This window comes from Phyllobates terribilis, unplaced genomic scaffold, assembly GCF_046119375.1.
Source record: "Phyllobates terribilis strain yellow unplaced genomic scaffold, ASM4611937v1 Scaffold_4__5_contigs__length_816908805, whole genome shotgun sequence".
NCBI lineage: Eukaryota > Metazoa > Chordata > Amphibia > Anura > Dendrobatidae > Phyllobates > Phyllobates terribilis.
The window spans coordinates 113,458,922-113,479,231 of NW_027362764.1; the positions used below are offsets into that span (position 1 = coordinate 113,458,922).

General features: G+C 45.5%; 1 protein-coding gene across 2 annotated transcripts in view; it reads right to left on the reverse strand.

The window, feature by feature from the left end:
* The window catches only part of RNF32 (ring finger protein 32), a 63,246-nt gene that overhangs the window by 14,761 nt on the left and 28,175 nt on the right, over positions 1-20,310 (reverse strand). For both annotated transcript variants that reach the window (XM_073676528.1, XM_073676527.1), the window contains exons 5-7: positions 7,011-7,043; positions 4,183-4,307; positions 852-960 (exon numbers count right to left, since the gene is read on the reverse strand). In XM_073676528.1, the coding sequence (XP_073532629.1) occupies positions 852-960; positions 4,183-4,307; positions 7,011-7,043 (267 nt within the window). The remainder of the gene's footprint in view (positions 1-851; positions 961-4,182; positions 4,308-7,010; positions 7,044-20,310) is intronic.

Genomic DNA, 20,310 nt, shown 5'->3' on the forward strand with positions numbered 1-20,310 from the left:
TCCCAGAAACTGTAGATACTGTCCACTCTCTCCTGCCCTGAGATCTGTTTACAACCCACTCCCTGTTACTATTTTTAATACTGAGAAAAAACTCCAAAACCTTACTAATTCCCTCTACAAGTGCTTTCCTCCTTCTCTGCTACATTCTCCTCTGCCCTCCCTGAGACTGTAGATACTTTACCCTCTCTCCTATCTTGAAATCTCTTTACAACACACTCCTTGTTGCTATTTTTAACACTGAGAGAAAAGAGGGGGAGCGCAGAGATTTGATTGATTTATATGTTTTTTTTTGCAGGCATCTCACCTACATAAAAGATTTACAGACACACTGTAGAAGCAAAATACTATCAAATTTTTAATGAAGACAAATTAGAAAGCTGCTTATCTTTGCATTTAGGAAGCAAATGAACAATGGTGTACATAGCTTTCAACTAAGAATCATATCCTCTCCTCCCGCTATATATTTGAAATTCCATTTTTAGAAATGATCTGGAAATTTCCCATCAGGGATCTGTGACATAAATTAGGATCTATGACAGGGGTCTATCTGGATTATCAACATACTTGTCAGCAGAAAACACAAAAGTGCTATAATAATGTCTAATTAGCATCATAATTCAATATACTACACACAACGCATGGGCACAAGAGAATACCCAGTGTAATGTCAGCGGTTTCATTCCTTCCCTCTTAGAACATAATCTCCCTATTAGCCTGACAGACATTTTATGAGGAAATGGGGAGACGGAAGATTTGCCGCTGATTTACTGCAAAGTAATGAAATAAACTCTTATAACCCACTGCTCCATAGTTACTGATGTGACACTATGGTGTAATACTTTCCTACATACCTTCTCCTCAAAGAACTTTTTCCGCAACTTGGGGTCTTTGGGAGGACTTGTTTGTCGTAAGTGTTTGTACCATTTCCGCACTATGTATCCCCTCCAACAAGCTTGGATCCTGAGAAATTCAATGAAGGAAAAAAACAATGAAGACCCTGATCCTCTATAGCCGACATGTTGCGATAGGATGCAACATTACTATAGATTTTTACTCCTATCATTTTACGTGCATCTTAAGTCTCCTCCCCTCGGCATGCCAGGCTTGACATGTCACTCTCTGCAAGGAGAAATGTTTCCCCTTGGATACTGGTCAGACACCTCTTGCCCAGTCAAACTAGATCTCACACTCTGCACTGATGAGGGGCAGTACCCCAAAACACAGAGTCTGCAAACTGAGATTCTGGTTCTGGCTTTTATCCTAAGTCATGTGACAAGGCTTGTTAAAGGGTGGATATTGACTTTTAGGATCGCTACTTCCTATAGGTGGCACTACAGTTCTAGTCCTCTTCCTCTCTGAAGAGACAATTTCCATATGTGCATCTTTGTAACCTGAGATTCTGAAATAAGGATTATCCCAAAAAAACTCTAACTCTGCTCCTTTAGGAGAGGTATATACAAACACATTGCAGTAATAATAGCATTATAGGCAAATAAGATGCTGTTAGTTTGGGTCATGAGACCTGTGGTTGAGGCTGGCCTTGCAGCCGTAATACTGATGAGAAAATATTGTCACAATCCGGTGGTATGAACCTTGCCTAAGGCCATATTCACACATTGGTATGTCAGGGTCTGTGTTTTTCTGACCATTCGCCTGTCTTCCGGTCCAAACTCAACAACCCTTTGGCCAGTCTTTGCATCATAGTCCGTACTCGGACTGTGACGGATGTGTGAATTCGACTTAACACAAATTTAATTACATTCCTTTAAAGGGGATATCCGGGACTTTAAACGAAAATGTGCCTAAGCACTCAAAGGGCAGATAGTTGCTACCTACCTGTCTGTTGTGCCCGGCGCCGTTCTCCGCCGGCACAGAGCGGTCACAGACTTCCACTGACGTCACGTCAACAGATTGGCGGTTTCTTTTCCTGGTGACAGGGTGGGACTACTGGTATCATGCTGAGTGACAGCAGGCTCCTTGCTGCGTAATTAGGGGAAGCCTGCTGTCACTCAGCATGACACCATTGGTCCCGCCCTGTCACCAGGAAGACAAACTGCTTCTCTGCTGACAGGGAGCAGCTGAATCTCCTGCAGGAGCGGTCAATGACCACAGGCAGGTAGTTGCCTATGTTAGTAACTACCTGCCTGTTAGTGCTTAGGCACATTATTTTTTATATAGAATCATAGAATCATAGAATGGTAGAGTTGGAAGGGACCTCCTGGGTCATCTGGTCCAACCCCCTGCTCAAAGCAGGATTCACTAGATCATCTCAGACAGATGTCTGTCCAGCCTCTGTTTGAAGACGTCCACTGAAGGGGAACTCACCACCTCTCGTGGCAGCCTGTTCCACTCATTAATCACCCTAACTGTCAAAAAGTTTTTTCTAATATCTAATCTGTGTCTCCTCCCATTTAGTTTCATCCCATTGCTTCTAGTCTTTCCTTGTGCAAATGAGAATAAAGATGATCCTTCTACAATGTGACAGCCCTTGACATATTTGTAGACAGCTATTAAGTCTCCTCTCAGTCTTCTTTTTTGTAAGCTAAACATTCCCAAATCCTGCAACCGTTCCTCATAGGACATGGTTTGCAGACCAGTCACCATTCTGGTCGCTCTTCTCTGAACTTGCTCCAGTTTGTCTATGTCTTTTTTAAAATGTGGTGCCCAAAACTGTACACAGTATTCCAGATGAGGTCTGACCAAAGAGGAGTAAAGACCGATAATGACTTCACGTGATCTAGACTGTATGCTTCTGTTAATACATCCCAGAATTGTATTTGCCTTTTTTGCTGCTGCATCACACTGTTGACTCATGTTCAGTCTATGATCTATTAGTATACCTAAGTCTTTTTCACATGTACTGTTGCTTAGCTCTATTCCTCCCATTCTGTATATGCTTTTTTCATTTTTATTGCCCAGATGTAGTACTTTGCATTTTTCCCTGTTAAAAACCATTCTGTTGGTTGCTGCCCACTGCTCCAGTTTATTTAGGTCTTTTTGAATCCTCTCTCTCTCTTCTCTAGTATTAGCTATCCCTCCTAGCTTTAATGTCCCGGATATCCCCTTTAATTTGGCATCAATAAATGCAGAAAGTTTCATCATCAGAGCTTTGTTTCCATATAACATTCTTGAATATTTCTTCTACACAGAAATTTAGGAAAAAAGACTTCTCTGATTATATAGTAAAGTGATACCTTTCTGAAAATATCTAATAATCAGCAATGCAGCTAGCCTCATTAATGCTGGATTATAGGAATGTTACTATGTTATCCTTGCACAAAAGTGGGATAGCTATAATATGTCACACATCATCAGATGAGAACTTATAAAACCGTTCTGTAGGTACTGAGATCCAACCAAATCAAAGGAGAAAAACAAAATCTAATTAATGTGAAGGAAAAATGGAGCCATCACAAAAACTTTCTCCCGCAGTGAAATTCATGGCAATTTTAAGGAATTAAAATAAATATAAAAGAGGCTCCAATTAGGACCATCCCAGTCCATATAGCCTATTACTACAAATGCAGATCATAGAGGAGGCTCCTCTACTTAGGACCTCACAGTGGAGAGAATTGGAAAGAGAAGTGATCTGAATGGGCCCCATGTAATACCGCCTTTCTCCTGTAGAGGCCTCTGCAGGAAAAAAATGTGGCCACCAGCAGACTTCCTTGGCTGGATCTCAGGAAATCAGTTGATCAGCAGCTTCTCAATTTAAGTAGTAGTCGTCCAAACAGGAAAACTATTTTTTAGAAAGGTAAATTTATTAACACATCCTACTACTACAGCATGACGCATATATTAAATAAAATGGATCCCTTTGATATACAGAGTGTGGGCCAATTGTTTTTCTTATGAAATTCTCAATAAGTTTGATGTGTCACATGACCCCCTTCCCATTGAAAAAAATAAAGTTGGATCCAAAATGGCCAACTTCAAAATGGCCGCCATGGTCACCACCCATCTGGAAAAGTTTCCCCCCTCCCATATACTAATGTGTCACAAACAGGAAGTTGATATCACCAACCATTCCCATTTAATGTAGGTGTATCCATATAAATGGCCCACCCTGTATATTCAAAAATGTGCTAATTAAGGTCAATCTGTACCCCCAATGAAATGAAGGGATCCAGTGAGTGATCTGATGATTACATTTATACAAGTGAAAAGAATATGCAGCATTACCGGGTGGCACATTTTGCTCTGAAGAGCCGAGCCGCATCATGTATTACTCTGGTCTGATACTGGTTCCTTCTACACATTGGGCAGGTTTTCCTTCCAGTGAGTTTCTCATATGCTTCCAAACAGAGCTGGAGAGAAATATTAAATGCATTAATTATTTTTTTTTTCACATTTATTATTACTACAATGTATTCCTAGAGTTACTTTATCAGCCGCCATCTAAGGAGGCCTCAAATTTAAATTGAAGGCCTCGTTGGATAGATGTCAGCCAAACCTGCCAGTTTTGGAGGCATCAGCCTATCATTTAAAGTATGGGAACCTCCCGACTCTGCCCGACAGATGATACTGGGGGACATAAGGATCGGGCGGTTGGAATTTAATCACCTGATCCTTTATTTTGGTGGGGAGGTACGTCACTGCCACAAGATACTGGCAGCAGATCTATCAGACACATGAACATTCGGCCGAGCTGAGCGTTCCTGTGAATGGGGGAGGCGGGTGAGATAGTGGTCAGCCGGACAATAGTTTGGCCACCAGCTATATAATGTGTATGGCCGGCTTTACTCTCATTAGCGATAGATACTAGTACTACGCAAAGATCTCATAGTCCATGAACGTAGTTGGTTCATCTCAGAGTTACAAATAATAGGCATAAGCTGATGGACTACAAAAATAATTGTCACCTGTGGCGGACATCACATGAAGTCTAAAGAGCCCTTTCCTCTTAATTACATTTATTAGGCCTTTCTCTAGACTTATTATAGCTTCACCTAAATACCTATCAAGAGCATTATAATTGGATTTCACAATATGGAAACAACTTATTACACCAGCTCCCTCTCCAAGTCACTTGTTGTCCCTCACCTGTCCTTGCTCCAGCGGCGGTCTCTGAATCCCCCCTCTACCCGGCAGTCTCTGATCTCATGCATGCCGGGTTATCATGGTAACTTGATATCATCTCCTTACGCCCCTTAAATCTGTCACCGGGTTTTTGCCACCTAATCTGATAGCAACATAATGTTGAAACAGAGACCCTGATTCCAGTGATGTGTAACTTACTGGGAGGCTAAGTGTCGTTTTGATGAAATCACTTTTATTAGCAGGCGATTATCACTACAGGACTGCTATTTAGTCATCCATATTCATGATCTCTGTATAACTCCACCCCCACAACTAATTAGCAGCTTTCTGCCTCTGCACAGTGTGGACAGCTGCCAATCAGTGGTGGGGGCGGGGTTATACAGAGCTCAGCTTCATCTGCAGAAGATAAAACAGTGATGGGCAGCATGGTGGCTCAGTGGTTAGCATTGTAGCATTGCAACAGTGGGGTCCTGGGTTCAAATCCCACCAAGGACAACATCTGCAAGGAGTTTGCATGGGTTTCGTCCGGCTCATCCGGTTTCCTCCCACATCCCAAAGACATACTGATAGGGAATTTAGATTGTGAGCCCCAATGGGGACAGCGATGACGATGTCTATAAGGCACTGTGGAAATTTATGGAGTTACATAAGTGAGTAAAATTAATATATAAATAAATGTTAATTAAACTGTAACAAGCAGCCCAGTAAGTGACTCATCGTTGGAATCAGGGTCTCTGCTGCAAGCTTCTCTCAGATGGGGCAGCAAAACCCTGGTGACAGATTCCCTATAAGTATTCAGGTAGCAGTGTACGCAGCTACCACGCACATTCTATGAGGTAACCACTTCACTAATCCAGACCTGCTATTGCTGGGCTGTATTGCAACTACACATAGTATGCATCCTAACACTTCTCTGCTGTTTTAAGGTGCTGTTCGCACTCTCGTTTCTGCTGCTTCAAGCTATCTGCTTCCCTCAACCCTGGTGTTCCAAGGAGCTGTCCATACACTTGGTTCAGCTACATCAATGTGCCTGACTTCCAACGCAGATATACTGCTCCCAGGTGCTGGAGGCTATGCTACATCAAGGTGCCAAACTACATACATTGCCCTGTCACTCGAAGGTGCCATCAGCACACTCGGCTCAGCTATTCCAAGATATCAGTCCATCTCTCCTGTTCTGTTGAACCACGTGCCAACTAGCATACACAGTTCTGCTGATCCATGTTTGGGCCAGCATACATAGCTCCGCTGATCCACGTGTCATACGATATACAGTTCTACTAATCCTCGCTGTTCCACGTACTGACTGGCTTATCCAACTCTGCTGCATCAACGCCTCCACTCGTTGCTGCTCATTCTGACCTACGACTTAGCAAATCTACCTCACCAGATAAGCCATAACTCTTGTGCTCCTATTTGTGGTTAAAAAGCAGGTTTAAAAAATGACTTGCAGTCTTGCTTAAAAAGAAGGCGCCAAATTCATTAAGAGGCGCACTCCACGTAATGAATTTGGCGCTTATGTTAAGTGACCTGCACATGTGTGCACTGTGCCAGAAATGCTAATCCACAAAGCGTCGGCATTTTTGATAAATCTGGTGGTGCCCATTTTGGTGGACCTGAGTGAAATCGGCTAAAAATGACCTAAAGTTGCAAAAAGTTTGTGCAACTCACTATTGCACAAACATTTGCAATTTTTCAAAGCTTTTACGCCAATTTTCTGTTGTAAAAGCTTTGATGAATCGCCCCCTAAGAGTGATCATTTCTCTCTCTATTTTTATGATTGAATACGGTATATATCTGAGGATAATAGCCCCATGTGTGGGGACAGCCGTCTTCACGTGATGTATTATTTCGCATTTCATAAAATATTTATGAAACCTATTGTATAAGCCTTGGTTGTCTCTATTGTCCATTAAGCTGTACAGTCAGAAATATCATGAATGTCATATCATGTAAAATATTCCACTTACCCTGTGAAATACGTGAGAACATGAGAGCAGAACCTGTAAAACAAGCAGCGCAGACACAAATCAATGTAAAATGACATGGAAAACAAATGGTACAACACGCAAACTTCCAGACAGTACAGTCGTACGGCACCACGGGCATACACGGGCATGCCCACAGTGTGTTTTAGGCCCTTTACACATTTCTTTCCTTCTGGTGGAGATAGAAGTCAGTAGTATTCCCCATTGAGAGCCACAGTGTCATGAAGACAACCCCTTTTCAAAAAGAAGCCAGCTCATGATCAATTTCTCAGCGGTTACTGTTGTTACAACCAGCCCCATAATCCCCCTGAATGGTCTTCCATGTAATGCATTGGTGCGCTGAGCCCGCCAGAAAAGGAGATGTTCTGACAGAGTGGATCACCTTTCTGGCACGTAGCTGGGGAACCCCTTCTATGACATTCTGGCATGTAGCTGGGGACCCTCTTCTATGACATTCTGACACATAGCTGGGGACCTTCTTCTATGACATTCTGGCACGTAGCTGGGGACCCCCTTCTATGACATTCTGGCACGTAGCTGGGGACCCTCTTCTATGACATTCTGGCATGTAGCTGGGGACCCTCTTCTATGACATTCTGGCATGTAGCTGGGGACCCTCTTCTATGACATTCTGGCACGTAGCTGGGGACCCTCTTCTATGACATTTTGGCATGTAGCTGGGGACCCTCTTCTATGACATTCTGGCACGTAGCTGGGGACCCTCTTCTATGACATTCTGGCATGTAGCTGGGGACCCTCTTCTATGACATTCTGGCATGTAGCTGGGGACCCTCTTCTATGACATTCTGGCACGTAGCTGGGGAACCCCTTCTATGACATTCTGGCACGTAGCTGGGGAACCCCTTCTATGACATTCTGGCACGTAGCTGGGGAACCCCTTCTATGACATTCTGGCACGTAGCTGGGGACCCCCTTCTATGACATTCTGACACGTAGCTGGGGACCCGCTTCTATGACATTCTGGCATGTAGCTGGGGACCCTCTTTTATGACATTCTGGCACGTAGCTGGGGACCCGCTTCTATGACATTCTGGCATGTAGCTGGGGACCCTCTTCTATGACATTCTGGCACGTAGCTGGGGACCCCCTTCTATGACATTCTGGCACGTAGCTGGGGACCCCCTTCTATGTCATTCTAGCACATAGCTGGGGACCCCCCCTCTATGATATTCTGGCACATAGCTGGGGACTCCCTTCTATGACATTCTGGCACATGCAGTGCCTTGTGAAAGTATTTGGCCCCCTTGAACTTTTCTACCTTTTGCCACATTTCTGGCTTCAAACATAAAGATATAAAATTCTAATTTTTGGGGGAAGAATCAACAAGTGAGACACAATCGTGAAGTGGAATGAAATTTATTGGATATTTTAAACTTTTTAAAAAAATTAAAAACTGAAAAGTGGGGCGTGCAATATTATTCGGCCCCTTTACTTTCAGTGCAGCAAACTCACTCCAGAAGTTCAGTGAGGATCTCTGAATGATCCAATGTTGTCCTAAATGACTGGTAATGATAAATAGAATCCACCTGTGTGTTAGCAAGTCTCCGTATAAATGCACCTGCTCTGTGATAGTCTCAGGGTTCTGTTTCAAGTGCAGAGAGCATCATGAAGACCAAGGAACACACCAGGCAGGTCCGAGATACTGTTGTGGCGAAGTTTAAAGCCGGATTTGGATACAAAAAGATTTCACAAGTTTTAAACATCTCAAGGAGAACTGTGCAAGCGATCATTTTGAAATGGAAGGAGTATCAGACCACTGCAAATCTACCAAAACCCGGCCGTCCCTCTAAATTTTCATCTCGAACAAGGAGAAGACTGATCAGAGATGCAGCCAATAGGCCCATGATCAATCTGGATGAACTGCAGAGATCTACAGCTGAGGTGGGAGAGTCTGTCCATAGGACAACAATCAGTCGTACACTGCACAAATCTGGCCTTTATGGAAGAGTGGCAAGAAGAAAGCCATTTCTCAAAGATATCCATAAAAAGTCTCGTTTGAAGTTTGCAACAAGCCACCTGAGAGACACACCAAACATGTGAAATAAGGTGCTCTGGTCAGATGAAACCAAAATCGAACTTTTTGGCCACAATGCAAAACGATATGTTTGGCGTAAAAGCACCACAGCTCATCACCCTCAAAACACCATCCCCACTGTCAAACATGGTGGTGGCAGCATCATGGTTTGGGCCTGCTTTTCTTCAGCAGGGACAAGGAAGATGGTTAAAATTGATGGGAAGATGGACGGAGCCAAATACAGGACCATTCTGGAAGAAAACCTGTTGGAGTCTGCAAAAGATCTGAGACTGGGACGGAGATTTATCTTTCAACAAGACAATGATCCCAAACATAAAGCAAAATCTACAATGGAATGGTTCAAAACTAAACGTATCCAGGTGTTAGAATTGCCAAGTCAAAGTCCAGACCTGAATCCAATCGAGAATCTGTGGAAAGAGCTGAAACTGCTGTTCACAAACGCCGTCCATCTAACCTCACTGAGCTCGAGCTGTTTTGCAAGGAAGAATGGGCAAGAATTTCACCTCTCGATGTGTAAAACTGATAGAGACATACCTCAAGCGACTTTCAGCTGTAATCGCAGCAAAAGGAAGCGCTACAAAGTATTAACTCAAGGGGGCCGCATAATATTGCACGCCCTACTTTTCAGTTTTTAATTTTTTTAAAAAGTTTAAAATATCCAATAAATTTTGTTCCACTTCACGATTCTGTCCCACTTGTTGTTGATTCTTCCCCAAAAAATTAGAATTTTATATCTTTATGTTTGAAGCCAGAAATGTGACAAAAGGTAGAAAAGTTCAAGGGGGCCAAATACTTTCACAAGGCACTGTAGCTGGGGACCCCCTTCTATGACATTCTGGCACACAGCTGGGGAGGATAGGACGTAGTGTCACTACTAGTGTTGAGCGATACCTTCCGATATCAGGAAATATCGTATCGGATTGGATCGGGCCGATACCCAAAAAGTATCGGATATCGCCGATTCCGATACCGGAAACCAATGCAAGTCAATGGGACACAAATATCGGAATGAAAATAAACCCTTTCTTTCCTTGTAGGTTAATTCTACATGAAGGAAAACAACTAAGAATAATGTAGAATGACATGAAAAGCCGGCAATTCATCAGCGGCATACACCGGTACCCGACAATTTACAACAGAAAGAATAGAGCTTCACACATAGATTAGATAGATAGAAACATGTCAGTCACATATATATGAAGTACAGTGACAGTGTTGCTTACTGTACTTGTCATTTAGTGTAAAGGATTTATTTAAAAAAATAATAGTGTTTTCATGCACCGTCTCTTTAAGAAAGCCGGCCGGCAATTCAGCAGCGGTACCCGACAATTTATAACAGACAGAATAGAGCTTCACACATAGATTAGATAGATAGAAACATGTCAGCCACATATATAAGAAGTACAGTGACAGTGTTGCTTACTGTACTTGTCATTTAGTGTAAAGGATTTATTTAAAAAAATAATAGTGTTTTCATGCACCGTCTCTTTAAGAAAGCCGGCCGGCAATTCAGCATCTGTACCCGACAATTTAGAATAGAAAGAATAGAGAATCACACATAGATTAGATAGATAGAAACATGTCAGTCACATATATATGAAGTACAGTGACAGTGTTGATTACTGTACTTGTCATTTAGTGTTAAAATAAAGGATTTATTTAAAAAAAAATTGGCGTGGGGTTCCCCTTAATTTTAGGCTCTAGCGGAGGTTAAGCAGACAGCTGGGGCAAATGTTTGAAGCCTGGGAAGAGGGTAATACCCACGGAGCTTCCCAGGCTACTAATATCAGCCCCCAGCTGAATACCTAGCCTTTACTAGCTATTAAAATGGGGGAACCCCCCCCAAAAAAATAACGTGGGGTCCCCCCTAATTTAATAGCTAGCACAGGCTAGGCAGACAGCTGGGGGCTGATATTAATAGCCCAGGAAGGGTGCCATGAATATTGGCCCCCTCCCAGGCTAGAAACACCAGCCGTCAGCCGCCCCAGAAATGGCGCATCCATAGGATGCGCCAATTCTGGCACTTAGCCTCGCTCTTCCACGCTGCCCTGGTGCGGTGGCAGGGGGTAATAGGGTTGGGGTTGATGTCAGCTTATAATGCCAGCTGACATCAAGCCCAGGTTAGTAATGGAGAGGCGTCTATAAGACACCCCCATTACTAACCCCATAGTCAAAGTTAAAAGAAAACACAAACACCCAGAATAAAGTCCTTTAATTGAAATAAAGACACAATTCTTTATTGTTCTAAATTAAACCATACTTACCATCACGCCCATTCCAGCTGAAGCCAACGATCTCCTGCAATAAAAGTAAAATAATAAAAGCAACCTCATCCTTACCTTTCCATGGTTCCCACGACAGCTTCAGCTCTGCTACATCGAGATGACAGGCTGGACCGCAGCAGAACGCTGCCATCCAGCCTGTCATCCCGCAGACACTGAGAAGCGCAGGCATGCTTGCGCTCCTCAGTGTCTCTCTGTGACGTCATCCAGATGAGCCGAGTTCATGTCCAATGAACTCAGCTCACCTCATGCACGTCACTGACAGCGTGGGAAAATTCTCCTGCACTCAGCGCTTCAGCGTGAGAATTCTCCCACGCTGTCAGTGACATACATGAGGTGAGGTCATGTCCAATGAACTCAGCTCACCTCATGCACGTCACTGACAGCGTGGGAAAATTCTCACGCTGAAGTGCTGAGTGCAGGAGAATTTTCCCACGCTGTCAGTGACGTGCATGAGGTGAGCTGAGTTCATTGGACATGACCTCGGCTCATCTGGATGCCGTCACAGCCAGACACTGAGGAGTGGAAGTATGCCTGCGCTTCTCAGTGTCTGCGGGATGACAGGATGGATGGCAGCGTTCTGCTGCGGTCCAGCCTGTCATCTCGATGTAGCAGAGCTGAAGCTGTCGTGGGAGCCATGGAAAGGTAAGGATGATGTTGCTTTATTATTTTACTTTTATTGCAGGAGATCGTTGGCTTCAGCTGGAATGGGCGTGATGGTAAGTATGGTTTAATTTAGAACAATAAAGAATTGTGTGTTTATTTCAATTAAAGGACTTTTTTCTGGGTGTTGTGTTTTTTTAAATACGTTACTAGAAATTCATGGTGGTCATGTCTAATATTGGCGTGACCCCATGAATTTCGGGCTTAGGGCCAGCTGATAATGCCAAGCTGGCCTTAACCCCTTTATTACCCAGTGAGCCACCGCACCAGGGCCCTGGATGAGTTGGGTACAGCGCCAGAAGATGGCGCTTCTATGAACGCGCCATTTTCTGGGGCGGCTGCGGACTGCAATTTGCAGCGGGGGTGGCCCAGAAAGCTTGGGTCTCCCTGCGCTGCGGATTCCAGCCCCCAGCTGCCTAGTTGTATCTGGCTGGGCACAAAAATAGGGCGAAGCCCCACGCATTTTTTTTTTAAATTATTTCATGAAATTCATGGAATAATTAAGAAAAAAAGGGCTTCCCTATATTGTTGTGTCCAACCAGGTACAAATAGGCAGCTGGTGGTTGGGGGCAGCCCATTCCTGCCTGCTGTACCTGGCTGGACACAAATATAGTGCGAAGCCCCACGTCAATTTTTTTTTAATTATTTCATGAAATAATTTTTTTAAAAAAGGGCTTCCCTATATTGTTGTGTCCGGCCAGGTACAAATAGGCAGCGGGTGGTTGGGGGCAGCCTGTTCCTGCCTGCTGTACCTGGCTGGACACAAATATAGGGCAAAGCCCCACGTCAATTTTTTTTAAAATAAATCCTTTATTTTAACACTAAATGACATTTGAGGAGTTAATAAAGATGCAGTCCCTAAATTATTATTTATTTTTTAATTAATTTTTCCCAAAACTTTTGACGTGGGCTTCGCCATATTTTTGTATGCCAGCCAGGTAGAGCATCCAGCTTCTATGAACGCGCCATTTTCCGGGGTGGCTGCGGACTGCAATTTTCAGCGGGGAGGGGTGGGGCAGAAAGCTTGGGCCTCCCTGCGCTGCAGATTCCATCCCCCAGCTGCCTAGTTGTACCTGGCTGGACACAAAAATAGGGAGAAGCTCCACGTATTTTTTTTTTTTAATTATTTCATGAAATTCATGAAATAATTAAGAAAAAAAGGGCTTCCCTATATTGTTGTGTCCAACCGGGTACAAATAGGCAGCTGGTGGTTGGGGGCAGCCCGTTCCTGCCTGCTGTACCTGGCTGGACACAAATATAGTGCGAAGCCCCACGTCAATTTTTTTTTAAATCATTTCAGGAAATTCATGAAATAATTAAAAAAAATTGATGTGGGGCTTCGCCCTATATTTGTGTCCAGCCAGGTACAGCAGGCAGGAACGGGCTGCCCCCAACCACCAGCTGCCTATTTGTACCTAGCCGGACACAACAATATAGGGAAGGCCTTTTTTTCTTAATTATTCCATGAATTTCATGAATTTAAAAAAAAAATACGTGGAGCTTCGCCCTATTTTTGTGTCCAGCCAGGTACAACTAGGCAGCTGGGGGCTGGAATCTGCAGCGCAGGGAGGCCCAAGCTTTCTGGGCCCCACCCGCTGCAAATTGCAGTCCGCAGCCGCCCCGGAAAATGGCGCGTTCATAGAAGCGCCATCTTCTGGCGCTGTACCCAACTCATCCAGGGCCCTGGTGCGGTGGCTCACTGGGTAATAAAGGGGTTAAGGCCAGCTTGGCATTATCAGCTGGCCCTAAGCCCGAAATTCATGGGGTCACGCCAATATTAGACATGACCACCATGAATTTCTAGTAAAGTATTTAAAAAAAACACAACACCCAGAAAAAAGTCCTTTAATTGAAATAAACACACAATTCTTTATTGTTCTAAATTAAACCATACTTACCATCACGCCCATTCCAGCTGAAGCCAACGATCTCCTGCAATAAAAGAAAAATAATAAAGCAACCTCATCCTTACCTTTCCATGGCTCCCACGACGGCTCCAGCTCTGCTACATCGAGATGACAGGCTGGACCGCAGCAGAACGCTGCCATCCAGCCTGTCATCCCGCAGACACTGAGAAGCGCAGGCATGCTTGCGCTACTCAGTGTCTGGCTGTGACGGCATCCAGATGAGCCGACAATGAACTCGGCTCACCTCATGTACGTCACTGACAGCGTGGGAGAATTCTCCTGCACTCAGCACTTCAGCGTGAGAATTTTCCCACGCTGTCAGTGACGTGCATGAGGTGAGGTCATGTCCAATGAACTCGGCGCACCTCATGCACGTCACTGACAGCGTGGGAAAATTCTCACGCTGAAGCGCTGAGTGCAGGAGAATTTTCCCACGCTGTCAGTGACGTGCATGAGGTGAGCTGAGTTCATTGGACATGACCTCGGCTCATCTGGATGCCGTCACAGCGAGACACTGAGGAGCGCAAGCATGCCTGCGCTTCTCAGTGTCTGCGGGATGACAGGATGGATGGCAGCGTTCTGCTGCGGTCCAGCCTGTCATCTCGATGTAGCAGAGCTGAAGCTGTCGTGGGAACCATGGAAAGGTAAGGATGAGGTTGCTTTATTATTTTACTTTTATTGCAGGAGATCGTTGGCTTCAGCTGGAATGGGCGTGACTGTAAGTATGGTTTAATTTAGAACAATAAAGAATTGTGTCTTTATTTCAATTAAAGGACTTTTTTCTGGGTGTTTGTGTTTTTTTTAAATACTTTACTAGAAATTCATGGTGGTCATGTCTAATATTGGCGTGACCCCATGAATTTCGGGCTTAGGGCCAGCTGATAATGCCAAGCTGGCCTTAACCCCTTTATTACCCAGTGAGCCACCGCACCAGGGCCCTGGATGAGTTGGGTACAGCGCCAGAAGATGGCGCTTCTATGAACACGCCATTTTCCGGGGCGGCTGCGGACTGCAATTTGCAGCGGGGGTGGCCCAGAAAGCTTGGGTCTCCCTGCGCTGCGGATTCCAGCCCCCAGCTGCCTTGTTGTACCTGGCTGGACACAAAAATAGGGCGAAGCCCCACGTATTTTTTTTTTTAAATTATTTCATGAAATTCATGGAATAATTAAGAAAAAAAGGGCTTCCCTATATTGTTGTGTCCGGCTAGGTACAAATAGGCAGCTGGTGGTTGGGGGCAGCCCGTTCCTGCCTGCTGTGCCTGACTGGACACAAATATAGGGCGAAGCCCCACATAATTTTTTTTTAATTATTTCATGAATTTCCTGAAATAATTAAAAAAAAATTGACGTGGGGCTTTGCACTATATTTGGGTCCAGCCAGGTACAGCAGGCAGGAACGGGCTGCCCCCAACCACCAGCTGCCTATTTGTACCTGGTTGGACACAACAATATAGGGAAGCCCTTTTTTTTCTTAATTATTCCATGAATTTCATGAAATAATTAAAAAAAAAAAAACGTGGAGCTTCTCCCTATTTTTGTGTCCAGCCAGGTACAACTAGGCAGCTGGGGGATGGAATCTGCAGCGCAGGGAGGCCCAAGCTTTCTGCCCCCCGCTGAAAATTGCAGTCCGCAGCCGCCCCGGAAAATGGCGCGTTCATAGAAGCTGGATGCTGTACCTGGCTGGCATACAAAAATATGGCGAAGCCCACGTCAAAAGTTTTGGGAAAAATTAATTAAAAAATAAATAATAATTTAGGGACTGCATCTTTATTAACTCCTCAAATGTCATTTAGTGTTAAAATAATGGATTTATTTTAAAAAAAAATGGCGTGGGATCCCCCATAATTTTAGTCTCTAGCGGAGGTTAAGCAGACGGCTGGGGCAGATGTTTGAAGCCTGGGAAGGGGGTAAAACCCACGGAGCTTCCCAGGCTACTAATATCAGCCCCCAGCTGAATACCTAGCCTTTACTAGCTATTAAAATGGGGGACCCCCCCAAAAAAATGACGTGGGGTCCCCCCTATTTTAATAGCTAGCAAAGGCTAGGCAGACAGTTGGGGGCTGATATTAATAGCCCAGGAAGGGTGCCATGAATATTGGCCCCCTCCCAGGCTAGAAACACCAGTCGTCAGCCGCCCCAGAAATGGCGCATCCATAGGATGCGCCAACTCTGGCACTTAGCCTCGCTCTTCCACGCTGCCCTGGTGCGGTGGCAGGGGGTAATAGTGGTGGGGTTCATGTCAGCGCCAGCTGCCATGAAGCCCAGGTTAGTAATGATGGGCGTCTATAAGACACCCCCATTACTAACCTACAAAGTGTTAAAAAGAAAAAACACACTACACCCAGAAAAAAATAATTTATTTGAAATAAAACACACAATTTTATTTAATTCTTAGTTTACTAAAAATAATAGTTACCTGTCCACGTTCCTGCGCTGATCTCCCATGCACAGCTGTCACATCTGGAGATGGTGACAGCTGTGCATGGCTGCTGTAAGCTCACGCTGCCGGGAACACGTCCGCTCCCGGCAGCGGGAGCCACTGACTGAGGTCACCGGAGTGCATTCAGGCAGCGCAGCTCCGGAGACCTCCTTTACGGCACTGCTGTACCGTGGGAATTTCTCACGATACAGCAGGGCCGTAAAGGAGCTAACCGGAGCAGCGCTGCCTGAACTCCGGTGAACCCTTACGGCCCCGTCATTCTAGCGGCGGCAGCGGTTCAGAGCGGTCACATTCTATGTGGCTGCTCTGAACTGGAGATCTTCGTGGGACACTCGTGGACTGCTACGGAGGGGTAAGGATAAGGTTGTGGTTTATTATTTTATATTTTATTACAGGAGATCGATGGCTTCAGGGAATTAGGTGTCTTGGTGAGTATAGGTGTAGTTTTTTATTTTTTACTTTATTTTAGGTGGCGATCGGCGGGGACAGGTAATGTATGAACTAATTTCTTTTAGGTAACCACTGGCCACCAATGACATGTATTTAACATTTATTGGGGACACAGTAGGGCAATTTAAATAGCAGGATCAGTCTGATGGGAACTACTGCTTCCATCGAGCTGATCCTGCTGGCAGGAGTGGACGGGGGACAGACATAGGCCGATGGGAGTAGTAGTGTCACATCGGCCTATGTCTGCCTGCACGCACACACCCGCACACACACCGCACACACCCGCACACATCGCACAGACACCGCGCACACACCCCGCACACACACTAATCATGACGGTCTGATCGTCTGGGAGGTGAGACTGACCTGTGCGGCCGTGGGAAAGTTCATGTGAGTTCATGCAGTCAAGCATGAACTCACATGAACCCTCTGAGGGCACCGCGGCTAATTCAAATGAACAGCTGATCGGCATCAGCTGATACCTCAGCTGTTCATTTGAAATAACCGGCGGGAAAGCGCAGCACAGAACGGGAAAGCCGGCGGTGAAGTCTTTTCATTGCCGGCTTCCCCGCCCTGGTCCTTCACTCCCCGCTCCTTGGAGCTGCGCTCCCCGCCCGGTCCTAACTTACGATCGGGATGGGAGGTGGCGAGGGGAGCGGAGGATCGGGGTGGGAGGCTGCGGGGAAGCAGTATGGGGCTGTGTGATTGTTTAAAAGCCGGCGGCTTTATACCGCCCGCCGGCTTTTAAACAATCAGGAGAATTCTCCCCCGCTGGGATGGCATTCTGATGACAGGCTGGATCGCGCTGCCATCCAACTTGTCATCCTTCACAGACACTGCAGAGCGCAGGCATTATGGGAACTTCCGATTCCGGTATCCGATATTGTAAAAGTATCGGAATTAAGTATCGGAATTCCGATACCGCGAATATCGGCCGATACCCGATATTACAGTATCGGAATGCTCAACACTAGTCACTACTGTACCTGGGGAGGATAGGACATAGTGTCACTAGTGTACCTGGGGAGGATAGGACGTAATGTCACTACTGTACCTGGGGGAGGATAGGACGTAATGTCACTACTGTACCTGGGGGAGGATAGGACGTAGTGTCACTACTGTACCCCTGGGGGAGGATAGGACATAGTGTCACTAGTGTACCTGGGGAGGATAGGACATAGTGTCACTAGTGTACCTGGGGAGGATAGGACATAGTGTCACTAGTGTACCTGGGGAGGATAGGACATAGTGTCACTAGTGTACCTGGGGAGGATAGGACGTAGTGTCACTACTGTACCTGGGGAGGATAGGACATAGTGTCACTACTGTACCTGGGGAGGATAGGACATAGTGTCACTAGTGTACCTGGGGAGGATAGGACGTAGTGTCACTACTGTACCTGGGGAGGATAGGACATAGTGTCACTACTGTACCCAGGCTCGGTCTGGCCTGGCGGGGCGCCGGGAAATTTCCCGGTGGGCCCCGGGCCCCATGCAGAGGGAACTGAAGAATTTGAAAAAAAAAAAGTGGTCGTGAGCCCTTTAAGGGCGCGCGCACGCACTTTCACCGACGCGATGCCCAGGACAGTAGCGGGAGGGGCCTGGGAGCAGGGGCTGCACTGCAGCGTCACACTCAGCAGACAGGGAAGCACGTCTGCTAAAAGTGACGTCACAGCGCGCCCTGCACTGCAGTCTCCCACATTAGGAGCGTGTCTGTACACTGTATGGGCTGGAGACAAGCCAAGGTACTGTAATATTTGTGTGTTTGTATGGATTTTTATGTATATGCTGCCTGCATGTGTGTGTGTATAGTGTGTGTGTATATATGCCTGTGTGTGTGTATATGCGTATGTGTACAGTGTGTGTGTATATGCCTGTGTGTGTGTGTGTATATGCCTGTGTGTGTGTGTACAGTGTGTGTGTATATGCCTGTGTGTGTACAGTGTGTGTGTATATGCCTGTGTGTGTGTACAGTGTGTGTGTATATGCCTGTGTGTGTACAGTGTGTGTATATGCCTGTGTGTGTGTGTACAGTGTGTATATACCTGTGTGTGTACAGTGTGTGTATATGTGTGTGTGTGTGTATATGCCTGTGTGTACAGTGTGTGTATATGCCTGTGTGTGTAGTGTGTGTATATGCCTGTGTGTGTACAGTGTGTGTATATGCCTGTGTGTGTACAGTGTGTGTATATGCCTGTGTGTGTGTACAGTGTGTTTATATGCCTGTGTGTGTTTATATTCCTGTGTGTGTGTGTTTATATGCCTGTATGTGTGTGTGTGTATATGCCTGTGTGTGTGTACAGTGTGTGTGTATATGCCTGTGTGTGTGTACAGTGTGTGTATATGCCTGTGTGTGTGTGTACAGTGTGTGTATATGCCTGTGTGTGTACAGTGTGTATATACCTGTGTGTGTGTGTACAGTGTGTGTATATGCCTGTGTGTACAGTGTGTGTATATGCCTGTGTGTGTACAGTGTGTGTATATGCCTGTGTGTGTACAGTGTGTGTATGCCTGTGTGTGTACAGTGTGTGTATATGCCTGTGTACAGTGTGTGTATATGCCTGTGTGTGTACAGTGTGTGTATATGCCTGTGTGTGTGTGTGTATATACCTGTGTGTGTGTGTATATATATACCTGTGTGTGTGTGTGTATATATACCTGTGTGTGTGTGTGTGTTTATATGCCTGTGTGTGTTTATATGCCTGTGTGTGTATATATGCCTGTATGTGTGTGTGTGTATATGCCGGTGTGTGTATATGCCTGTGTGTGTCCATTGTGTATGCCTGTGTGTTTATGTGTCTTCACACATACGTGTGTGTGTGCTTCCCTGCGTGTCTGCATTTTTGTGTGTGATTGTCTGAGTGTGTCTGTGCATTTCTGTGTGTGCTTGCCTGTGTGTGTACGTGTCCCCATTTCTGTGAGTATGTGTATCTGCGTGTGTATATTAGGGCTCTTTCACATGTCCTGATATTTACGGGACTGGAGATATCCGTGTCCACCTGTGTGTCATCCTTAGTGACACATACTGGCGCTTGGGAATCAGTATACAGTTAGCGCTGTTCCCAAGAGCCGGGTGCTGAGCGCTGCCCTCATCATAGATCCCTGCAGGCGCTGTGATCAGCAGCAGCGGGGTCAATGATGAGAGTAGTAGTCTACTCCCACCGTGTCCGTGTCCAACTGTAAAAATAAGAATAAAATAAAAAAATCCTTATACTCACCTCTCCTAAGTGTCCCCCGCTGTAATCCGTGCGAGCGCTCACGCCGAGGAGAATGACTTCTGCAGCGAGCTTGCTCCAGAGCTGCGCTTAGTGAATGACAGGGCACCGCTTGTTGAGCGCAGCTCCGGAGCCCACTCGCTGCAGGAGACATTCTCCTCGGCGTGAGCGCTCGCACGGATTACAGTGGGTGACACTTAGTAGAGGTTAGTATAAGGTTTTTTTTTATTTTATTCTTTTTACAGTTGGACACAGCTTGTATAGACTATTA